The sequence below is a fragment of the Brachycentrus maculatus genome, unplaced genomic scaffold, assembly GCF_059751285.1.
Source record: "Brachycentrus maculatus isolate JH-2025_06_01 unplaced genomic scaffold, ASM5975128v1 h1tg000420l, whole genome shotgun sequence".
Taxonomy (NCBI): domain Eukaryota; kingdom Metazoa; phylum Arthropoda; class Insecta; order Trichoptera; family Brachycentridae; genus Brachycentrus; species Brachycentrus maculatus.
In genome coordinates, this window is record NW_028281168.1 from 194,905 (window position 1) to 216,122 (window position 21,218).

Genomic DNA, 21,218 nt, shown 5'->3' on the forward strand with positions numbered 1-21,218 from the left:
ACAAGCCATGCCTAAAGAGACGTAATACGTATAATAAATGTATATATGAAATGAATATGTATATTTGAATGTATCTATGTATTATGAAAAATAAATAAAAAATTAAATAAAAATAGCCATAGGCTTCCACATCTCATAAATAGCACTAGACTGACAGCCCTAGATTTGCACATCCCCTTGTAGTGAATAACCCTAAACATCCAATTTCCCTTATCACGAATAACTTTAGATATTTTATTAATTAAAATAAACTCAAGTGGTTAAAAAAAAAACAGTGTTTTTCTTTTAAGGTGGAGACTGACCTCCTAATTTCGTGGTAACATAACGTTGTAACATCGCTCGCGGCGAGCATCCGAAACTATGGATGGAGCGCTCGGCTCGCTGTACTGACTATGCGAATGCTCGCATCGTAACGTGTTACGTTACGACCAAATGCTCCGGTCAGTCTCCACCTTTACGTAACCCTAGACTTCCGCATTCCCTTGTCGCGACTCACCATGGGCGCGTCGCAGCCGAAGAGCGCTATGAGCGCGCGTCGCGAGGCCAGCTTGATGTCGGCGTTCCGCTCCTGCGTCATGAGGATGATGCGCTGCAGGGCGCGCTGGCTGGCGGCGGGCGCGGGGCCCGCGCCGCCGCCGCCGCCCGACCCCGTCCAGTACTCGTTGGCCAGCGACGTGAGGAAGTCCAGCGTGGCCAGCTTCGTCTTGTTGTTGGGCTTCTGCACGTTGTCCGCCAGGAACCTGCGCAGACCACCGAGCGAAGGTTAACCAAAGACAAAAATAATTACAAAGTTAAAATTACGATGTTAAGATGTTAGATGTTAAGTTAAGATTACAATGTTTGGATAAGGGAAGAGACCAAGGTAATAGATGAGTCTCAACGAAACGCGGAACTAATGTGAGACTGGACAGGTAATGTAAAACATGATTGTATCCCGATTTTACTGTGAATTTACATTTAAAAATTTATTTTATTTATTGTTTCGCCATTAACTTTGTGGTAAGACATGTTACAATGATTAAAGAAAACACTTCGGTTTTTACCACTTGAGTTTTATTATAGACTACATGTTTCAGAAGTCAAACTTCCATCATTCAGGTCTGTATAATAACTAATAGTTATTATACAGACCTGAATGATGGAAGTTTAACTTCTGAAACATGTAGTCTATAATAAAACTCAAGTGGTAAACAACGAAGTGTTTTTTTAATCATTTTAAAAATTTAGTTCAAAATTTAAATCGATATTATGTGAGTTATTTTCAGTACGTTGGTTAGAAAAACCGACTAATCGGTGTTGGTTGTTTACGGTAATGTGTTAATATACAAAATTCATTCATTCAAACCCTTATCCGCACCCCAATGGTGCATAGGGCACTGCATCATATAAACGCAGAGTTATCTTGATCATTAACACATGAAGGAAAGGTGATTAGCTCTCGGCTTCAGGTACCAGTCCAGGGTAATATTGAATAAATATTAGAGTGAAAAAATCACTTGTATTTATTTGACCCTCCCCGGGAATCGAGCCCGGGACCTCCAGTACGGTAGTCGAGCGTACTGACCATTTACACTACGGAGGCGGATATACAAAATACAATATATATATATATTACGCCGTGACTAGACATCACCGTGGATTCCCAGCATAATATGTACGCTTATCAATCCAATGCGCAATGAAAGTATCCACTCACTTGAATATGCACTGCAGCTGCATCTCAGAGGGGAAGTACTCGTGCACCATCTCCAGAGTCTTCAGCACCTTGGTCTTCACGGAGCCCAGCAGGTCGGTGCCCAGCTTCAGCAGCAACCTGCCGACAACAAATCACTCCGCATTGTGGTCAAGCCGAACACTTCAAGCAGTTCATCGAGTTTATTCAATTCAATTCAAACCCTTATCCGCACCCCAATGGTGCATAGGGCACTGCATTATACAAACACAGTGTTATCTTGATCTATTTATGTATTAATTTTAAATCACACACAGATTTTTTGAGTCTACTAAGTTGTATTTTATTAACAAAAAAACACATAAAAAATTATATTGTGACAATTGTTTCGCATTGTTAGGGCATTATCAAACGAATGTGAAGATCAAATGGACTACGGTCCTTATGTAGCTATACAATTCTAAGTGACAGTTTTAACACGTGCAGCAATAATTTATGGGAGACAACAGTAGCTAATGGGGGATGTAGGTATGTACCCTTATATTTGTTTTCTGGGAAAGGAAGAATTTTGTTAATTAGTTGTTGTGTTTTTTGTTAGTAAAATACAACTTAGTAGACTCAAAAAATCTGTGTGTGATTTAAAATTAATACATAAATTAAAATGGAGTTCTACAAATTAAACGCCAAGTCAATAAATAAGTTATCTTGATCGTTAACACACGAAGGAAAGGTGATCAGCCCTCCGCTTCAGGTACCAGTCCAGGGTAGTATTGAATAAATATTAGAGTGCAAAAATCACTTATATTTATTTGACCCCCCCTGGGAATCGAACCCGGGAGTTCCAGAACGGTAGCCAAGCGTGCTGACAATGGTCAGTTGTTGATCACTCAACAGGCCGAAGTACAAGTTTAGTAGAAATCGCAAATCATATAGTAGTAGTTGTGACTCGTCCAGACCTCGTGAGCAGCATGTAGAGCCAGTTGTGCAGCTGGTCCGCGTGCGCCACGATCAGCTCCCCGACGGCCTCGAGGAACAGCCCGAAGACCTTGGTCTGCCCGTCCACAAACATGCGCGCAAACACCTCCGTCACCTGCTGCAGCTCCGTCACGCACAGCAGCTGGCCCTGGTTCAGGTAGTCCGTCTGGAACGCGGAAACACTGCTCAGCGCCTCTTTTCTTTACAATTATTCATTAAATATATATTTATTAACAACATTTTGAGTGTGTCCAAAATGATGTAAATAAATTATCTGGTCAAATTATAAGCTTAAATAATAAAAATGAAAATGGTATTTTTTGGCGTTTCTCATGTGTGTGATTATAATCCAGGATTCGAACCTCACATACTAATACAAGAGTTTCTGCTTAGTAAAAAGCTTCTTTACATCTCACCAATAGATGTCTCTTGTGAAGTTCTAGTGATTCAAGAACAAGGTTTCTGAATTGGTTCATATATATAGAACTTCCAAGAATTTGAGTAGTGTGGTTGTCAATAATGGGTAGAATTGTTGAATGTTACACGTGTGTAAAGTGATCACTTAAACCAGCCTATGACGGTCGTCAGCCCCGTAAATGCCCAGACAAAAAAAAAAATTATTTAAGCACTTACACCTCGTATATTATCTTAATATCTTCCAATACATTATCTTGATATCTACAATAAAAACAGACTAGTGATATTGGTCAAAATGTTTGATACCATATATCGTAGTCGTACAGAAGAAATTGACCAACTACCAAAACGTAAAATGCTCAGGTGGGCCATTCAAGTCATTTTTAACAAGTCAATATATTATACTCCCAAGTTTAAAATCCTTTGGGATATTTTACAGGCCAATATTAAGCTAGTAAGATGTCAAATAGTCAATAATCACGTTTTTGTAAAAAATGCACTTGGTAACTTTCTCCTGTATGACTACGATATAGCTAATAACTTTTATCTTTTAATCTCTAATAACTTTTAAGAAACGTCTGAGACATTACTATTTATCATTAGAATCCGAACTGTCCACCAAACCTCTTCCCTCTACCTCCTTCCCTAAACTCCCTTTTTCCTTTGCCCTCCTTATTATCATCTTTTGTAATTTATGTTTTTTTTTTAATGTCAATTTGTAACTTATGTTTTTTTAAATGTCAATTTGTAACTTGTTTTTTTAAATGTCAATTTGTAACTTATGTTTTTTAAATGTTCAAGTACTATCTACCCTCTGATTGCAAACAGCTATATATGGTATCAAACATTTTAATCAATATCAGTAGTCTGTTTTTGGTTGGCTGGAAGATATTGCTTTTTAGCAATAAGCCCGCCAATGCACTTATTTATTTTCTGTACGTGAAGTTTAAATGAATAAATAAATAAATATAGCTGTTTGCAATCAGATGGTAGATAGATACTTGAACCTTTAAAAAATCATAAATTATAAATTGACGATACTAAGGATGGCAAAGGAAACAGGGGAGTTTAGGGAAGGAGGTAGAGGGAGGAGGTTTGACGGACAGTTAGGATTCTAATGATAAATAGTAATGTCTCAGACGTTTCTTAAAAGTTATTAGAGTAATAATAAAATAATAAAAAATCCGTATAATTTGTATAGCGCCATTTTTGTAAAATACTACCTCAAGGGCGCTTATAAAGACATGGATAATAATAATAATAATAATAGGATGATGATGATAAGCTCTTAACCGGATCCACGCGGCTCGCATAACCGTATGTGTTTTAACAAAACATGCCCCGTACGCGGCTGACATAAGCATTTGTGTTTTTACATTGCTCCAAGTTTCGAACCTCAGTTCAACTAAGAGGGATTTTTTCATGGTATGGAACTTTGGATAAAATAATACGTCAATCCTTGGCCTTATGACATCTGTTGAAATATCTGACTAATAATTTGTAACATCACAAGGATAAATAAAAGAACAGATCCCTGATTTTTCTTGAGGTCGATAATTAGTCCGCGCCATAATCATGCCCTATATCTGTCTCACTCTCGACGCTACGCATCGCCAGTGGGTAAGAGTGACACACTATGCGTGCTTTGATTTATTTATGTTACGATCTTATTTGTTTATATTACGATATATTTCAAGAATAATGTGACACACGTGTATTATAGAGTACCAAAAAGGCACAATGAATCCCATTGAACGTTTTTGTTTAGGAAAATAAATCGTTTCTTAACTAAATACATGATAAAAGTAATCATTTAAAAAACGGCGAAATACCGCAGCGCACAGGCATCTTTTAGGAACAAAGTTAATGCGGTTAAAAGGTTAAAAGTTATTAGCTATATATGATATCAAACATTTTGACCAATATCACTAGTCTGTTTAGTTGGTTAGAAGATATTATGGATATTAAGATAATATATTGGAAGATTCTAATGATAGATAGTAATCACTTAACCTCTAAGCTGCTCGATTTCGAGTGTCAAAACCGTCCCGTGCTGGATTATTTTACATTACAATATTTTTGACAAAAAAAGCATATTTTTGTCTATTTTTTGTAGTGAAACTTTCGGATATCCATCATAGATGTTCACAGTACACAATGCACTTTACTTATTACGTTTTTATGGTGTATTTACACAAAAATATTAACATTTACGGACTCGCGGCCTAAAGTATGGCGGCTGTATAGAAGACGCGGCTGTCGTATCTGCGGAGCACGAGCCGACCGGAAGTATTCACGATAAAGTTGACACTAAATTAAAATAATTTTGATATTTTATGACAGTAAATCAAAGAGAACTAATTCATCCATGCCTCGAACCAAATTTAAGTGCAAAAAATTATCCATAGGTGTTGGATATAAGTACGTAAAGTTGAAAAACGACTATGCATGCGATCCGCAGTCAACGGTACTTCTATAAAAAACGACAATAGATGCGATCCGCAGCTTACGGGTAAAAACTTATGAGAGAAGGTGCATTTTTTACGAGGAGAGGTAATTCATTCAACAGTCATCATAAAAAATTAAATAAAATTTCAATGTACCAAGTAGAGTAGTCCATCCTTCCTTTCGGTCCAGTGGGCGGATGCGCACATCGCGATGATCTCCGCCACCGTCAGGTTCAGGTCCATGCTGGTCTCGTGTCGGCCGGCCAGTCGCGTCTGGCTGCCACTCCAGGACATAGACTGGAGAAGAAACAGAATATCACCGTCTGATGAAGGCCGATCGGCGAGAGCTGAACTACCAGTACACAACAGGGTCAGACGTCATCCTTATACAATGCAATTACGCATTTACGCAATCAACGTTCTCGCAAATTTTACTCGTACGAATCCACGATTAAACATACCGTAGTCGTACAGGAGAAAGTGACCAACTAACAAACCGTAAAATGTTCAAGAGGGCCATTTAAGTCACTTTTGCTTGCCAAGAAAATAAACACCAATGCAGTTGGTAATTTTTAACAAGTCAATATATTATACTTCCAAGTTTAAAATCCTTAGGGATTTTTTTCAGGGTAATATTAAGCTAGTAAGATATCAAATAGCCAATGATCACGTTTTTGTAAAAAAAAAAATGCACTTGGTCACTTTTTCCTGTATGAGTACGATATGTTAATTTTAGCTGAATGAATTTAATTGAATCCTTCCTTCGCCGACTTCATACTTCACTTCCATATTTTCTTGACTCTGTCATGTACCTCCTTCATTTCCTTTCCCATACAGCAGTAACATCCTTCACCTTGATTTTATTCAGGCATCACTCTGAAGTCACCGGAAGGGCACTTACGTCGTTGTGTCGCCTGTAGGATTCGTAGCTCCGCTCCGAGCAGACGCTGGAAGCTTCGGAGTCGTTGTCGCCGTCGTGGCCACGTAAGCGAAGTCGACTCATGTCTCCGGAGAGATCTCCGCCGTTGGGGTCTTCGGGGCTCTGATGTAAAAAGAAAACACTCGATAAAAAATTATAAAACGCCTTGACTGCAACTGTTTCAAAAACATCTGCCGGTACGTGGAATATTGTGGATGAGTACCATTGTTTGAACAACAAACTAGACAAAAATATCGAAATCCTTTAGTACACAACCATGATACACGATTTACACACAACGAAGGTTTGACAGTCCCAAGAATTAACAGTAAATATGGGAGTCCAACACTGCAATATATCGTCCCGAACATTTGATTCCCGCCTGATGTGGCGTGTGGTGTGGTGTGATGTGCTGTATTAGTTTAATTTTGTGTTAGAGTAAAGAGTGTGCAAGGCCTAGAGTTATCGTCGTGAATTATCCCTAAGCCGAGTTCCGAGCATGCTTCGCACATTGAGCCCTATACTGAATCCAATGCTCAAAACACAACCAAGAACTCAGCCCAGATCCTCTCCACAACCACAACCTGCAGCCTAAGTGTGTAAAGATGCATCTTGCTCAGTTAACTTCTTCTCCGTCTTAATCCTCATTGCTGAGGGTTGTGACCCTTGCAGAAGCAATGACTCTTCTCCAGCTATCCCTTGACTGCGCTGCACGTAGCGCTCCAACCACTGAGGTGCCTGCTGCTGCCTTAATTTGATCGGTCCATCGTGTGGGGGATCTGCCTCTCCCTCTCTTTCCCTCCAGGCTACCGATCACAACTAGTCGTTCCAGGCTATCCTCGTGGCCACGCGCAACGTGTCCAAAGAACTGGAGAATCCGTCGGGTACAGATATTGGCCAGAGACAAGCCATCCAAGCGTAGTTCCTGGCGAATGGACTCATTGGTGCGTCTAGCTGTCCATGGAATTCGGAGCATGCGCCTCCAACACCACATTTCGAAGGCATCAATTTTTCTCCTTTCTGCTGCTTTTATAGTCCATGTTTCAGCAGCATAGAGAAAAATGGAGTGGACCAAGCTCCTGACAAGCTTCATCTCAGTTAGCACTCTTATAATAGAATTTATTTTTTGTGGTAGTATAAAAATCAATTTGATTAAACCTGTGGTTATAAGAGTGGTGATTTTAAGGCCGGAAAAACATTATTTGTATTCCTTAATGTCGTTTTTATTGAACGTTAAAGTTCAAATGTGACAATTTTGTAATGTTAGCTCTGGAAAAAATCTAAAAATAAGAAAAATAACATCGCAAATATCCGCCAAAGCCAATAACTTTTTTTTTATTTCGTTATAAATTTACGTAAATGTATTGGCATTTTTTCGTGCGGGACAAAAATGATTTTGTTATATATATCAACGAGATTTCGTTATATAAATGCGTTTTTGTATGAAAAATTGGTTTTAGGGAGTAAATGTCTTTTTTTTTTCGATATGTCATTTTGCGCTATTTCGCGTTTCGTTATATCACGGTTCTACTGTATTTGTATACATATTTTTAAGAAAAGCTGATATGCGGATGGGTTGAAGAACTTCACTCCCGTTTTACAGTTTCCCATGCAGAAATGCACTGCAAAGCAGATGAGGATATAAGTCATGAGTATGAAATGGCGTGAGTGATGTTACCAGTGTGTTCTCCGCGTCGCGCGACTGCTGCAGTAGCCGATGTGACGATAGGGCCACGCGGGGGGGCGGCGGCGGGCGCTCCGAGGACATGCGCCGCGTGCCCATGCCGACCAGCCCGCGGCCCAAGGACGTCTTCATAGCGGACCTGCGTCACGCAAATGGGCCGTGAATGAGGGTCAAATGTCACAAGAGTGAACAACAAATGTGGAAGTTGGTAACATAAATTTCTTTACAGTATGTACAATAGAAGAAGAAGAAGTAGTAGTTGGTACGTATTACACAAAGTAAAGGATGAATGATAAGAAAAAAATCACATATATTTATTTGTTCCCCCCTGGGAATCGAACCCGGGACCTCTTGTCCGCCTCCGTAGTGTAATAAAATTTTTAATATCTTAAAAATAAAATAAATAACACTGCACAGTGACAGTAAGTCAATATGGCTCCATTTAGATATGGTGGGAGGCTTTTCTCCCAGTGCCGCTTGAAGGGTAAACCGCTATACGAAGACTGGACATTCCAAAGTTACCTGGACGGCGAGGTTTCTCTGGAGCCGGCCAGCGACCGGGGAATGCCGGAAGACCTCCTGGTGGGTCGGGGAATGGCCCCGCCCACGGTCGGCAGTCGGGAAGTGGGGGAACTCGATCGGGAAGATGCTGAAACGAAATACATACATATTTATTGTAACTGCAGACAGTTGGTAGAATTCCATCTTGAATTGTTGGCTAATATATCCAAAATTAAACAAGGTTTATTGGTTTTTAATTAATATTTTACTTAGTGAATACTACTATTTCTAAAAATCTATTGTGACACGTGTTTTGATGCATTCCGCATCATTTTCAAACACCATGCGGAATGCATCGAAATACGTGTCACAGTAGATTTTAAGAAATAGTGGTATTTACTGAGTAAAACATTATTTTATTTATTGTTTCGGCATTAACTTTGTGGTAAGACATGTTACAATGATTAAAGAAAACACTTCGTTTTTTACCACTTGAGTTTTATTATAGACTACATGTTTCAGAAGTTAAACTTCCATCATTCAGGTCTGTATAATAACCTATTAATATTATTAATTAATATTATTAATATTATTATTATAGTTATTATACAGACCTGAATGATGGAAGTTTAACTTCTGAAACATGTAGTCTATAATAAAACTCAAGTGGTAAAAAACGAAGTGTTTTCTTTAATCAGAGTAAAACATTACTTAAAAATGGATAGATTTTATCACAAAGTGACTGCCGAATCAATTAATGAAAAAAGTTTTATTGGATCGAATTCTACATTTATATATGTATATGTTAATACGTGACGTTTTTCGTCTTATTAGAGTGTTATCATTTTTGTCACTCGTATGGAACAGAGGACAAAAGATTTTTTTCCAATTGGCATGTAACTGTCTACCTTGATTTTTTTTTAATTTTGGGGGACCGGAAAGGGTTAAAAAAAAGAAATGTAGAAAAAAAGATGAACTCACGCTGTGACTGGGAAACTCGCGGCCTGGATCTCGTAGAGGAATTGTACTCCGGACTCCTGGGGGTTTGGGAAGCACTGGCCGGCGGTACCGAACTTTTCTTTGAGCGCGCTGGAAAATACAGACATATATTTTATAAAATTTCCCATCACTAACAGCACTATGCACACTTCCATCAATATACATCAATTTCAATTTATTCAATAATAATTCATACATATATACATTACAAACTAAAATTTAAAGCGTATACATCAAAACATAAATTATAAAGTAAGCAAGAAGACTCTTGTTAGATGTAGAAGAATCCCGTTTCGGAATACCCCTCAGACACATGGAATAGATCGATATCCGGCGTGATATTGTTCAGCATACCGTTAGCTCTTCCTACAGGCATAACCATCGGCAGGTTGGTCCTGTATATAGGAATGGGAAACAATCTATGCCGACGCTGTCTTAGCTAACTATTGGCAACATACAGACCAATGTTCCGGATAATTACAGGATTATCCATCATACCAATCAATAGATAAAAATGCGTAATCAAATACACATTCCTTCTAGTCTCTAAACATTGTAGTCAAGCATACCTACAACATATCAACAATGCTACATATCTCTCTACTGCCTACTCTAAGCCTTCTAAAGTCAACTATGGACTCTGTCCCAAGCTACCACAAACTAGTTCCAGAGCATTCCAAATATTTTATTTTTACTTTATGTACAGAAAAAAATATATCGTAGCCGTACAGGAGAAAAGACCAACTAACAAAACGTAAAATGTTCAGGAGGGCCATTTAAGTCACTTTTGCTTGGCAAAAAAAAAACACCAATGCAGTTAGTCATTTTCAACAAGTCAATATATTATACTTCCAAGTTTAAAATCCTTTGCGACTTTTTTCAGGGCAATATTAAGCTAGTAAGATATCAAATAGTCAATGATCAAGTTTTTCTAAAAAAATGTCACTTTCTCCTGTATGACTACGATATACATATATTGGCTGGCTTATTTCTAAGAAGCAATATCTTCCTTGCTAAGAAGCAAATATGGTGCTATAGAAGAAAACTCAAAATACCACAGGTTTCAAGAGCTCCAAAGTAAGATGTTTTAAGGTAGATTGTGGTCCCGTGGTTAGTTAGTTAGCTATAAGAGTTAGAGCTTCTGGGTTCGAAGTCACTGTACCACAACTTGAGATCCAATTTAGTAATTTCCGTTACATAAAATGAGTAATGGAAATAACTCATCGGGAATATTATACATCGTGTGCAATGAATGATCGTCCTTTCAAGAATGTCATAAATCAAAAAACTTCATTTTTCAGGAGAACGTTTTTAATGTTTAACCGGATCCACGCGGCACGCATAACCGTAAGTGTTTTCACAAAACATGACCTATACGCGGCTGACATAAGCGTATGTGTTTTTACTTTGCTCCAAGTTTCGAACCTCAGTTCAACTTAGAGGGATTTTTTCATGGTGTGGAACTTTGGATAAAATAATTTGTCAATCCTTGGCCTTATGACATCTGTTGAAATATCTGACTAATAATTTGTAACATCACAAGGATAAATAAAAGAACAGATCCCTGATTTTTCTTGAGGTCGGTAATTAGTCCGCGCCATAATCATGCCCTATATCTGTCTCACTCTCGACGCTACGCATCGCCAGTGGGTAAGAGTGACACACAATGCGTGCTTTGATTTATTTATGTTACGATCATATTTGTTTATTTTTTGTTTAGGAAAATAAATCGTTTCTTAACTAAATACATGACAAAAGAAATCATTTAAAAAACAGCGAAATACTGCCGCGCACAGGCGTCTCTCAGGAACAAAGTTAATGCGGTTAAAAGGTTAAAAATATAATACAATGTATTAAAAATAAATATCACGCCACTTATTGAACTTTTTACTATGCAACAGATCCTTTTAGGTAAAACCTGAGCGGAGGGCTGATCACCTTTCCTTCGTGTCAACGATCAAGATAACACTGTGTTTATATAATGCAGTGCCCTATGAACCATTGGGGTGCGGATAAGGGTTTGGATTGAAAAAAATATGAAAGTGGTCATGCTCTAGTGTTTTAAATTAAAAAATAGTAATAATAAACGTCTATTTTACCTCTCGGCGGTACATCACCCTCTGCAGATGGCATTAAAATATTACAAAACATTATTTCTATATTTCAAAACACAAACCAATACATTCTACCATTTCTTTATTTTCTAAATAAGTTCAATACCACTAAATAATTCCACATCTCAAATGCAACACTGTATTTATAGATTTGGCGTTTAATTTGATGAACTCCATTTTAATTTACATATTAAATATTAAAATCAAACACTGATTTTTAGAGTCTAATAAATTGTGCATAATTTATTATTTATTATTAAAAACATATAAAAATTAAATTTGCAATTTTCAAACCATATACGGTAGAACGGGGCTACTTGAACTTTAATGTGTTACTTGAGCCCAGTACAAAAAATATATACTTACATCTGTATTTGGTCTACAATAATGAATGTATCGACACGATCATTGTTTCCCTGACAGGTGACACTTTGTCATGTCACGATACTTTGATCGATACCACAATCTAAATATTTTTTTTTGTACTGGGCTCAAGTAACACATCAAAGTTCAAGTAGCTCCGTTCTACAGTACTGTGGACAGTAGTTTCAAAATGTCATAACAAGGCGAAACAATTGTCACAAATTTTATCTTTATGTGTTTTTCATAATAAAATACAATTTACTAGACTCTAAATATGAGTGCTTGATTTAAATATTTAATATATAAATTGTAGCATTGTATTTAACCTTTCCTTCCCAGTGATTTGTATTTACTACAATTCGACTCTAATGATGAGAATATCGATATCGAAACATCACAAGTAGCAGGCATAGCTGGTGTAGCGGCACAACCGCCGCAGAGTACGACTTGCGCGCTACTAAAATGAGATTGGCGGAAAAAATATGAAACCAAATGCGCGTGTACGCAAAGCACGGCACGCAAGCACACACTGAGAAACGTTTGTGTATTGGTGATTCTAACCCTGATTTTTTCACTTATTAGAATAATCTCGTTGCTTTGAATGAGTACGGGTGTACTTACGGAGGCTGGCAGTGTTGGAGGCTAGCCGATTCCTGGCCTGCTGCGAATACAAGGCCCGCGCCTTGGCCCTCTGAGCGGCGGCGGCATCGACGGCAGACACGCTCCGCCCGACGGCCGCTCCGACGCTGCGGTCTAAAAATTTCCATCGAAAACTTAGCACAGAGTCAACCAAACGCCCCCGCCAAAACTAAACGGCCGAACCCTGACTGTACTGGCCTCCAATCAGCTTTACAATTATGGGGCCCGAGGTCTCGGAGACCAGGTGGATCTCCTCCAGGCTGACGTGCTTCAGGCCGGAGAGTTCGGGGGCCCACGGGACTCGGAGTAGGGTCGCCGGGATGTGGATTAGGTTGAGGGATTCTGCAAGGGTTAGGTCGGGTTAGGTCAGGTTAGTTCGGGTTAGGTTGGATCAAACTAGGTTAGGAAGAATTTAAAACGATGCGATGTAAGCGAAACTATGTTTAAAAGAGCTAGTTATATAATTGGACAATAGAAGATATCAAATGATGTATGATGGTGGGGTTTGGTGAGATAGTTTGGGCATGAGGAACGAATGAGTGAAGAAAGAACAGTAAAACAAATTTAAGAAGTCGAATGTAGTTGGAAATAGGAGCAGAGGAACACCGGGGAAAACTTGTCATGATCGAGTATTTCAAATATTTGGGCATGGTTTGGTCAGGAGTCGGAATAATCGGCGGGTATGTATGAGGAGATGCATGAATTGGAAGAGGCGAAGAATGTTTACAAAGACAGATTGATGTGGCGTTCTATTCTCTCTGCATTTCCTTTGTGCGTATCGACGTGATGGTTAGTTAGTTAGATAGTTAAAAGCTTAAAACAATAAAAATTATACAAAATGTAAATAATTTAAAACCACATACCTTTTACCTTATTTATTATTTTTATTGCATTTGTTTTAAAAAATAAAATAAAATATATATCTGAAAACACCCTATTGGTTAGGTTTCATCACGGTAGATGAAAATTAAAAAATTAAAGATTGAAAATTTAAAAAAAGGTAAGACAAGGATGTTAGCTATTAAGGCGGAGACTAACCTCCACATTTGGTCGTAACGTAACATGTTACGATGCGAGCAATCAGGCAGTCAGTACAGCGAGCCGAGCTGCTCGCCGCTCTTTCCGAATGCTCCATCCGAAGTCGGATGCAATTTTAGGTTAGTACAGGGTTGCCAATCTGTGGGAAATTCCCCAAACTGCGGGGAATTTGTGGGGATTGGCACTATATATTTTTTTTCTTCATTTGGAGTAAGCAGTACATAATTTGTTAAAATCACAGAACCAGGAATCACGTCTTCGTCGTCCGACATTTCAACTACAGTACGAATGCAATGTTGCAAAGATTCATACAGATTTTGGGTTATTGATTCAGATTTTCAGATTTTTTGGTGTGACATATGGCAACACTGAGCACAAGGCCACTAGTGAGCACTGATCGCGGTCAGTCAGCAATGCCGTAACGTCATAACGTAACATGCTCGCCGCGAGCGATGTTACGATGTTTTGTTACGACAAAATGCTTCGGTCACGTCTCCGCCTTTAGATTAAGTTATAACAAGAAAGGTTAGGTCAGATAGGTTAGGTCATATTAGGTTAGGTTATATTATATTACGTTAGACAGTATTATATAGAGGAAGATGTCGGAAGGTCGGGATGTATTTTACTACAGGTAAGGAAGGGTTAGGTCCCTGCAAGAAAGGTAAGGTGAGGTGAGGCGGGCGAAATTCAACATACAGGTCGGGTTTGAATGACAAAACAGATCGGGAATAGGTCAGGTTGGGTTGGGTGTCAAAAAAATAGTACTCAATTAGCTACCAAGAAACAAGTGGAAATTTCTCTTGCGATTTATAGTTTACACCTTGCAAAATAAAAGGTCTTACACATGACGATGTTATCGGCATCTTCTTTTTCTACTTCTAAACCTAAAAACCATCCAATGGTGCATAGGGCACTGCATCATATTAACGCAGTGTTACTTACACGAAGGCAAGGTGATCAACTCTGCGCTTCAGGTACCAGTTCGGCTGTTCAAACTTAAAACACATTAAGGGACATTTTTGTTGTAGTTTATTTTTTTGCATTTTTGGACTAAGTAGAACCTACTTAGTCCAAATTTTTTTTTTTTAAAAGTACTACAAAAAAATGTCCCTTACTGTGTTTTGAGTTTGGACAGCCGAGTTCAGAGTAATATAAATAAATATTAGAGTGGAAATCAATAATATTTATTTTGACCCCTTCTGGGAATTGAATCTGGGAAACCAGCATGGTAGCTGAATACGCTAACCATTGAGCTACAGAGGCGGACGAAATTTCGCCCTTCAATTAATCAAAATAGGAAAGCATGAAAGACTTTCAATCAAATATATCATCAGATCGAAGATCTTCAATTTTAAGAGCTGTTCAGATGCTGATCAGCGAATTATATTATAAGTTCACAATATTTTGAATATGCCCAAATCTTTGTTCAGAAATTCTCTTTTTTTTATAAAGGTCTCTGCTAATTTAAAACTTACTAAACTGAACCATAGATGGTGCCGAAGAAGTAGCGTGTGGAAGAAGGTGTCAATTGAAGCATAAATATAACTTCCGAAATTTCGGTAGTGCAGTTGTGAATCATGAATGGTGAATGTTGCAAGAGTGGAAAGTGATCATTTAAACCATCCAACGACATTATAGATTTATAGATTTGGCGTTTAATTTGTAGAACTCTATTTTAATTTATATGTGAAATGTTAAAGTCAAACTCTGATTTTTAGATATTAAAATTCTAAATTGTATTTTAGTGTTAAATCTTCACATTCACATTTGAAAATGCCATAACAAGGCGAAACAATTGTCACAAATTTTATTTTGATGTGTTTATAACACTAAAATACAATTTTAGTAGACTCTACAAATCAGTGTTTGATTTTACCATTTAATATATAAATTCACCTCTAGTCGGCAGCGGGATATTGGTCCGATCATGCGACAGCCTTCTCCTGGGAGATCCGGGAGTTCTCCGGAAGGACCCTGTCCTGCCTAGGCCTCCCGGAGCCGCCGGGGCGGCCCCGCAGGCGCTGAGGTTTTCGGCAGAGGCTTCCAAAGCCAAAGAAATCCCGAGAGCGAGTGACAAATTTTAATTATGCGGTTACATAATTTCAAATTAAAATTATGGTCAATACATTACCGGATCCATGTTGAAAATTAGCGTTTGAAATAAAGATAAAAAATGATATTAATAAATCGTATGTTTAGAGGATGTGGTTATTGGTATTATTATTTATTTATTATTGTCATTTGTTTACGATACTACGTTATTTAAAACGTTACGAAGTTATTTACCTGTGATGCTTGCCGATGGACTTCTGGTACTGGTCATCATTTTTCTGTCTGAGAATTAAAAAAATAAAACATACATTAAGGTTTTGAAATCCAATAGTGTATCCTACACATAAAAGTTATAAACAACAATAATAATAAGTTTTATAAAATAAAACTGGTTGTTGTCATTGACTTAAAAAAATAAACGTATTGTTTACTCTGTGCATATATTTGTGCGTTTCAGAAACCTTTTATTGCGGAAGGGTGCACATTTTTGTGCATTTCGGTTACCTTCAAATATACAAAAAAAAACAAGTCTTAAACGTCTAATTTCTAGTCTTGCTTTGCTGTGTGGCAGACTTCATCCTTAAATTCTGCTGAGTACAGTCAGTGATCATCAATTGTTTCCTAGGGAGTCGAGATATTAATTTAATTGACTGATTTTTTAAATTTTCACTCTTAATGTTGCAATTTCTCACCCCATTATTCTCTTTGTCTAAATGAACCATTTTAGTCTGGTTATATCGAACAATGCTACGCATTTCATGGACCGATGTGGTCAGCAAGCAAATGTGCTCCAAAGAGCGAGAGCAGGGAGACAGTTACCGACTGATATCAAGGTCCGGAAGGTGTCCTATCTGGGGCATGTGCTGAGAGGAGACAAGTACGAGCTATTGCACCTAGTGGAGGGTCCACGAGGTGTGGGCAGAAGGCACATCTCCTGGCTCCGGAATATACGAGATTGGACGAGGATCAGGACTGGCTATTAATAAGTAGGCCGAGACAAGGACAATTACTCTCAAGTGATGGTCGCCGTCAGGGGGACCTGACATGACACGCACAGAAGTAGAAGAAGAATGCTATTTGGCTATTAATAAGTAGATAGTTGTGTAGTTAATGGGTAGCTAGGTTGCAACTTATACGAGGATATGGGCTGTTTAACGTGTGAAAAGCTGAAAAGGGTTTGACTTAATAGTCCGGAATGGCAAAGGAGGTGTCATTCATTGCTGCAGGCCAATCCACAGGGAGGGAAATGGGTAGTAAATAAAATAACTCTCAAGCGTCGCCTAGCGGGGTACCTGATATATCACACACTAAATGCCATTTGGCTAGTAATGCGTGGGTAGTAAGGACCAGGGGGGACCTGACATGGCACACACAGAAGAAGCAGAAGAAGCGGAAGAACGCCACTCGGCTAGTAATGGGAAAGCGTCTAGTCACCGTAGAGGGGTCGCGGCACGGAGGAGGGCGTGTGCGCGGGCGCGGGCGTGTGCAGGCTGTCGGTGCTGCCGTGCCGCGAGCCCGCGTCCTTCTCCACAGCGCGCTGCGCCGCCGCGTCCAGCTGCAGGAACAGCGCCTCGCCCGCCGCCGGGAAGTGCCTCTTGAACAGCCAGAAGGCCCTGACGGAAGAGAAATTAAATTTCAATGTCATTTTTACCAAGTCAATATATTATACTTACAAGTTTAAAATCCTTTGGGATATTTTCAGGGCAATATTAAGCTAGTAAGATATCAAATAGTCAATGATAACGTTTTTGTACAAAATGCACTCGGTCACTTTCTCCTGTATGACTACGATATATTCCCTTCATTCAGGTTTTTGTAAGCAAAAAAAAATCATCTACATGATTTTCACAAAAAATTCAATTAAAATGTTTTTTTTTCAATACCCCTTATTCACGTTTTCCCTCCATTTGGCTTTTTGTATACAAAAAAGACTCATCTATATGATTTTTTTAAATAAATTAATCGTGGGGGCCCGAGTTACCTCCTGCAGTGCACGCGGGTCATGTTGTCGGCGTCGGAGCAGCCCTTCCTGATGGCCTCACGCACCACAGCCTGCTGCTTGTCCAGAGAGGCCGTGCTCCAAGTGTCCAACAGGGCGCACAGAATGTCACTGCAAAACAAACATTCATTTTTTTAAATGTATTGAATGTTACATCAAACACTGATTTTTTGAGTCTACGAATTGTATTTTATTGTTAAAAAAAACACATAAAAATCAATTTCCTGACAATTGTCTCGCCTAGTTATGGCATTTTCAAACAAATGTGAAAAAAACAGATCTTAGTAATTTCTTCTTTTCAACATATAACTCATATGGTACATATTTGCTAACATTTTTCATTTTCATCATTTTGAATTTTTGTTTTCTTTTCAAATCAAATATTTGTACTTATTTATATTTTACAAAAATGTTAATAATATTAGTATATAACCACTCACCGAAATTTTTATGTCTACCGGTTTCGAGACGTACCCGTCTCCCGGTAGACACAAAAATCTCGGTGAGTGGTTATATACTAATATTATTAACATTTTTCTAAAAAAATAAATAAGTAAAAATGACTAACCACAAAGTAAATGCTTTAAATATTAATAATATTGAAAATATTTGTATGTAGTTTATATTAGCACTTTTAATCTGATTTTATATCTGATAATATCTATTATATTCTTGCTAGCGCCCTGTATTAAAACCTAAAATATAATGTATACCCACACACAGGCTATGCCTTTGTGGGATCTTTTTTTTTTTGTATTAATATTTAATATTTTTTTGTACTTGTAATTATAATGTATTGTGAAATGCAAAAGAATTCAAAATAAATAATAAAAATATATATATAAAATGGAGATCATATTTAGTGATGTACCTCAATGTGGCGCGGATCTCTTTGGCTTTCGACATGGTCATCATCTGCATGAGGATGGGAACTAGGCGGGGGGAATGTACGTAGCGAACGATGTAACGAATGGCCGTCGTGCCCGCTGATGAAATAACCTGGAATAAAAAAAATTGCCACTCGTGAAAACCAACACTCTGTTCCTCTGTTCCTTTTCCTTCACGTGTCTTTGGGATAAACGCTCCTTCACACCTCTCATCCCGGTCTACTCTGGAATGCTCCCAAGCCACAGGAAAGCTGCCTTCTTCCAACCCCTCTGCGCCCCTCAATCTTCCCTTTCATGGCCAGTTGTAGGATGGCACACTTTTCAACTCTTGTTATGTGAACAAAATGTTCCTACTTGGATATTTATTTATTATGTGTAGAGATAATTGTAATAAACTGTTCAATTTATTCCACAAAGACTATTTGTTAGATGTTAATTACCTAGTTTTTGTAGATTTAAATTTTGCTTAGATTGTTTGCCATATGCGTCTGGCGAGTATTCCGCACTGCGAGAAATGTTAGATGTATGCGCCTGGCGCGTTTACCGTATCCAACCTTAAAGGATTAACCCTTACTGGTCCAATGTCGAATCTCATTCGACTCATCGATTTTCTTTCTCATAGATTTTTTGCTCTTAGGTCCCATGTCGGATGTTATTCGACATTTTTTTCATCATTAGTATTATGTATTTAAATTCCAAGCTTACATTTTTGTCACTCGTATCTATTACAACAGTATGTGGAGCAGGGGACAAAAGATTTTTTTCCAATCGGAATGTAACTGTCTACTTAGATTTTTTTAATTTTGGGGGACAGCAAAGGGTTAAAAGGTCAAAAGAATATTTGTGATAATAGATACACACCTTGGCGGAGTTAGGAACGAGGTTGATCATCTCGGTGATAATATACAAACAGAATTGGTCCAATTTGGTCTTCAGCGTCTTCGCCATGTACGCTATCGTGATGCACGCTTCTCTCACGACCTGCGGATTTAAATTTTACAAAAAAAAACATTACAATCACAGGTTAGATTTAAAATGGTGGAAATTGATCGGCAAGTGAATGAAAATAGTCAAATAGTTTTAAATTTAAATTAAGAATAGAATAAGACCATTTCAAAAATAAAATTAAAAACAGAATCGCAAAATTGCTTTTAACCGGATCCACGCGGCTCGCATAAGCGTATGTGTTTTAACAAGACATGCCCCATACGCGGCTGACATAAGCGTTTGTGTTTTCACTTTGCTCCAAGTTTCGAACCTCAGTTCGACTTGGAGGGATTTTTTCATGGTGTGGAACTTTGGATAAAATAATACGTCAATCCTCGGCCTTATGACATATGTTGAAATATCTGACTAATAATTTGTAACATCACAAGGATAAATAAAACAACAGATCCCTGATTTTTCTTGCCGTCGGTAATTAGTCCGCGCCATAATCATGCCCTATATCTGTCTCACTCTCGACGCTACGCATCGCCAGTGGGTAAGAGTGACACACGATGCGTGCTTTGATTTATTTATGTTATGATCTAATTTATTTATATTACGATATATTTCAAGAATAATGTGACACACGTGTATTATAGAGTACCAAAAAGGCACAATGAATCCCATTGAACGTTTTTGTTTAGGAAAATAAATCGTTTCATAACTAAATACACGATAAAAGTAATCATTTAAAAAAGGGCGAAATACAGCCGCGCACGAGCGTCTCTTAGGAACAAAGTTAACGCGTTTAAAAGGTTAAATGTTATGTGTATTGTAAGAAGATGTAAATATATATGTTATATATTTACATCTTCTACGATAAAAGCCATAATATAGTGTCAACTTGAGATGAAACATACTACTACTGACCCTTATCTGCACCGAATGGCGCGTAAGGCACTGCATTGTATAGAAGCGATGTTACGATACCAGAAAGAAATACTTAAATCGGTCAATATTATAGAAAAGTATCGCTGATTTTGTACAAGCCTAGTAAAAATACCATTTTTGCAAAAAAATCTTCAGAAATTTTAGTATACATATAAGAAAAAATCTCAGCACTAAAACGGTTAAACGTATGGCATCCATTTTAAATAAATGAAGATACAAAGTGCCCATATGGCTACCGTATGTAAACTAGTTGGTTACTTTTATGCACCCATAGCAGCTATCCGTGTATGCAATTTGCCCATATGGTGCCGTTGGACATATGAAGGGTATAATCATACACCCATTGCAGAATTACAAACATACAAAGTGCCCATATGGCTACTGTAAGGTAACTAGTGGATTATTCTTATGCACCCATAGCAGCTATCCGTGCATGCAATTTGCCCATATTGTGCCGTTGGACATATGAAGGGTATAATCATACACCCATTGCAGCATTACAAACATACAAGGTGCCCCATATGGCTACTGTATGTAAACTAGTGGGTTACTATGCACTACTATGCACCCATAGTAGGAATCCATTCAACCTGCTCATATGGTCATTTGGTTTCCGTTACCCTGTACAATAAAT

The 21,218-nt window shown here is 38.1% G+C and overlaps 1 protein-coding gene across 6 annotated transcripts in view; it reads right to left on the bottom strand.

The window, feature by feature from the left end:
* The window catches only part of LOC148302714 (CLIP-associating protein-like), an 82,357-nt gene that overhangs the window by 16,377 nt on the left and 44,762 nt on the right, over positions 1–21,218 (bottom strand). For 3 of the 6 annotated variants that reach the window (XM_088271149.1, XM_088271150.1, XM_088271148.1), the window contains 15 exons: positions 19,568–19,687; positions 18,691–18,818; positions 17,802–17,930; positions 17,255–17,433; positions 16,055–16,102; positions 12,929–13,072; positions 12,713–12,844; positions 9,597–9,704; positions 8,637–8,763; positions 8,109–8,253; positions 6,413–6,553; positions 5,668–5,808; positions 2,629–2,813; positions 1,697–1,813; positions 497–740 (listed from right to left, as the gene is read on the bottom strand). In XM_088271149.1, coding sequence (XP_088127275.1) covers positions 497–740; positions 1,697–1,813; positions 2,629–2,813; positions 5,668–5,808; positions 6,413–6,553; positions 8,109–8,253; positions 8,637–8,763; positions 9,597–9,704; positions 12,713–12,844; positions 12,929–13,072; positions 16,055–16,102; positions 17,255–17,433; positions 17,802–17,930; positions 18,691–18,818; positions 19,568–19,687 — 2,088 coding nt within the window. The remainder of the gene's footprint in view (positions 1–496; positions 741–1,696; positions 1,814–2,628; positions 2,814–5,667; positions 5,809–6,412; positions 6,554–8,108; positions 8,254–8,636; positions 8,764–9,596; positions 9,705–12,712; positions 12,845–12,928; positions 13,073–16,054; positions 16,103–17,254; positions 17,434–17,801; positions 17,931–18,690; positions 18,819–19,567; positions 19,688–21,218) is intronic. The other 3 variants (XM_088271153.1, XM_088271154.1, XM_088271152.1) reach the window with 1 other exon arrangement.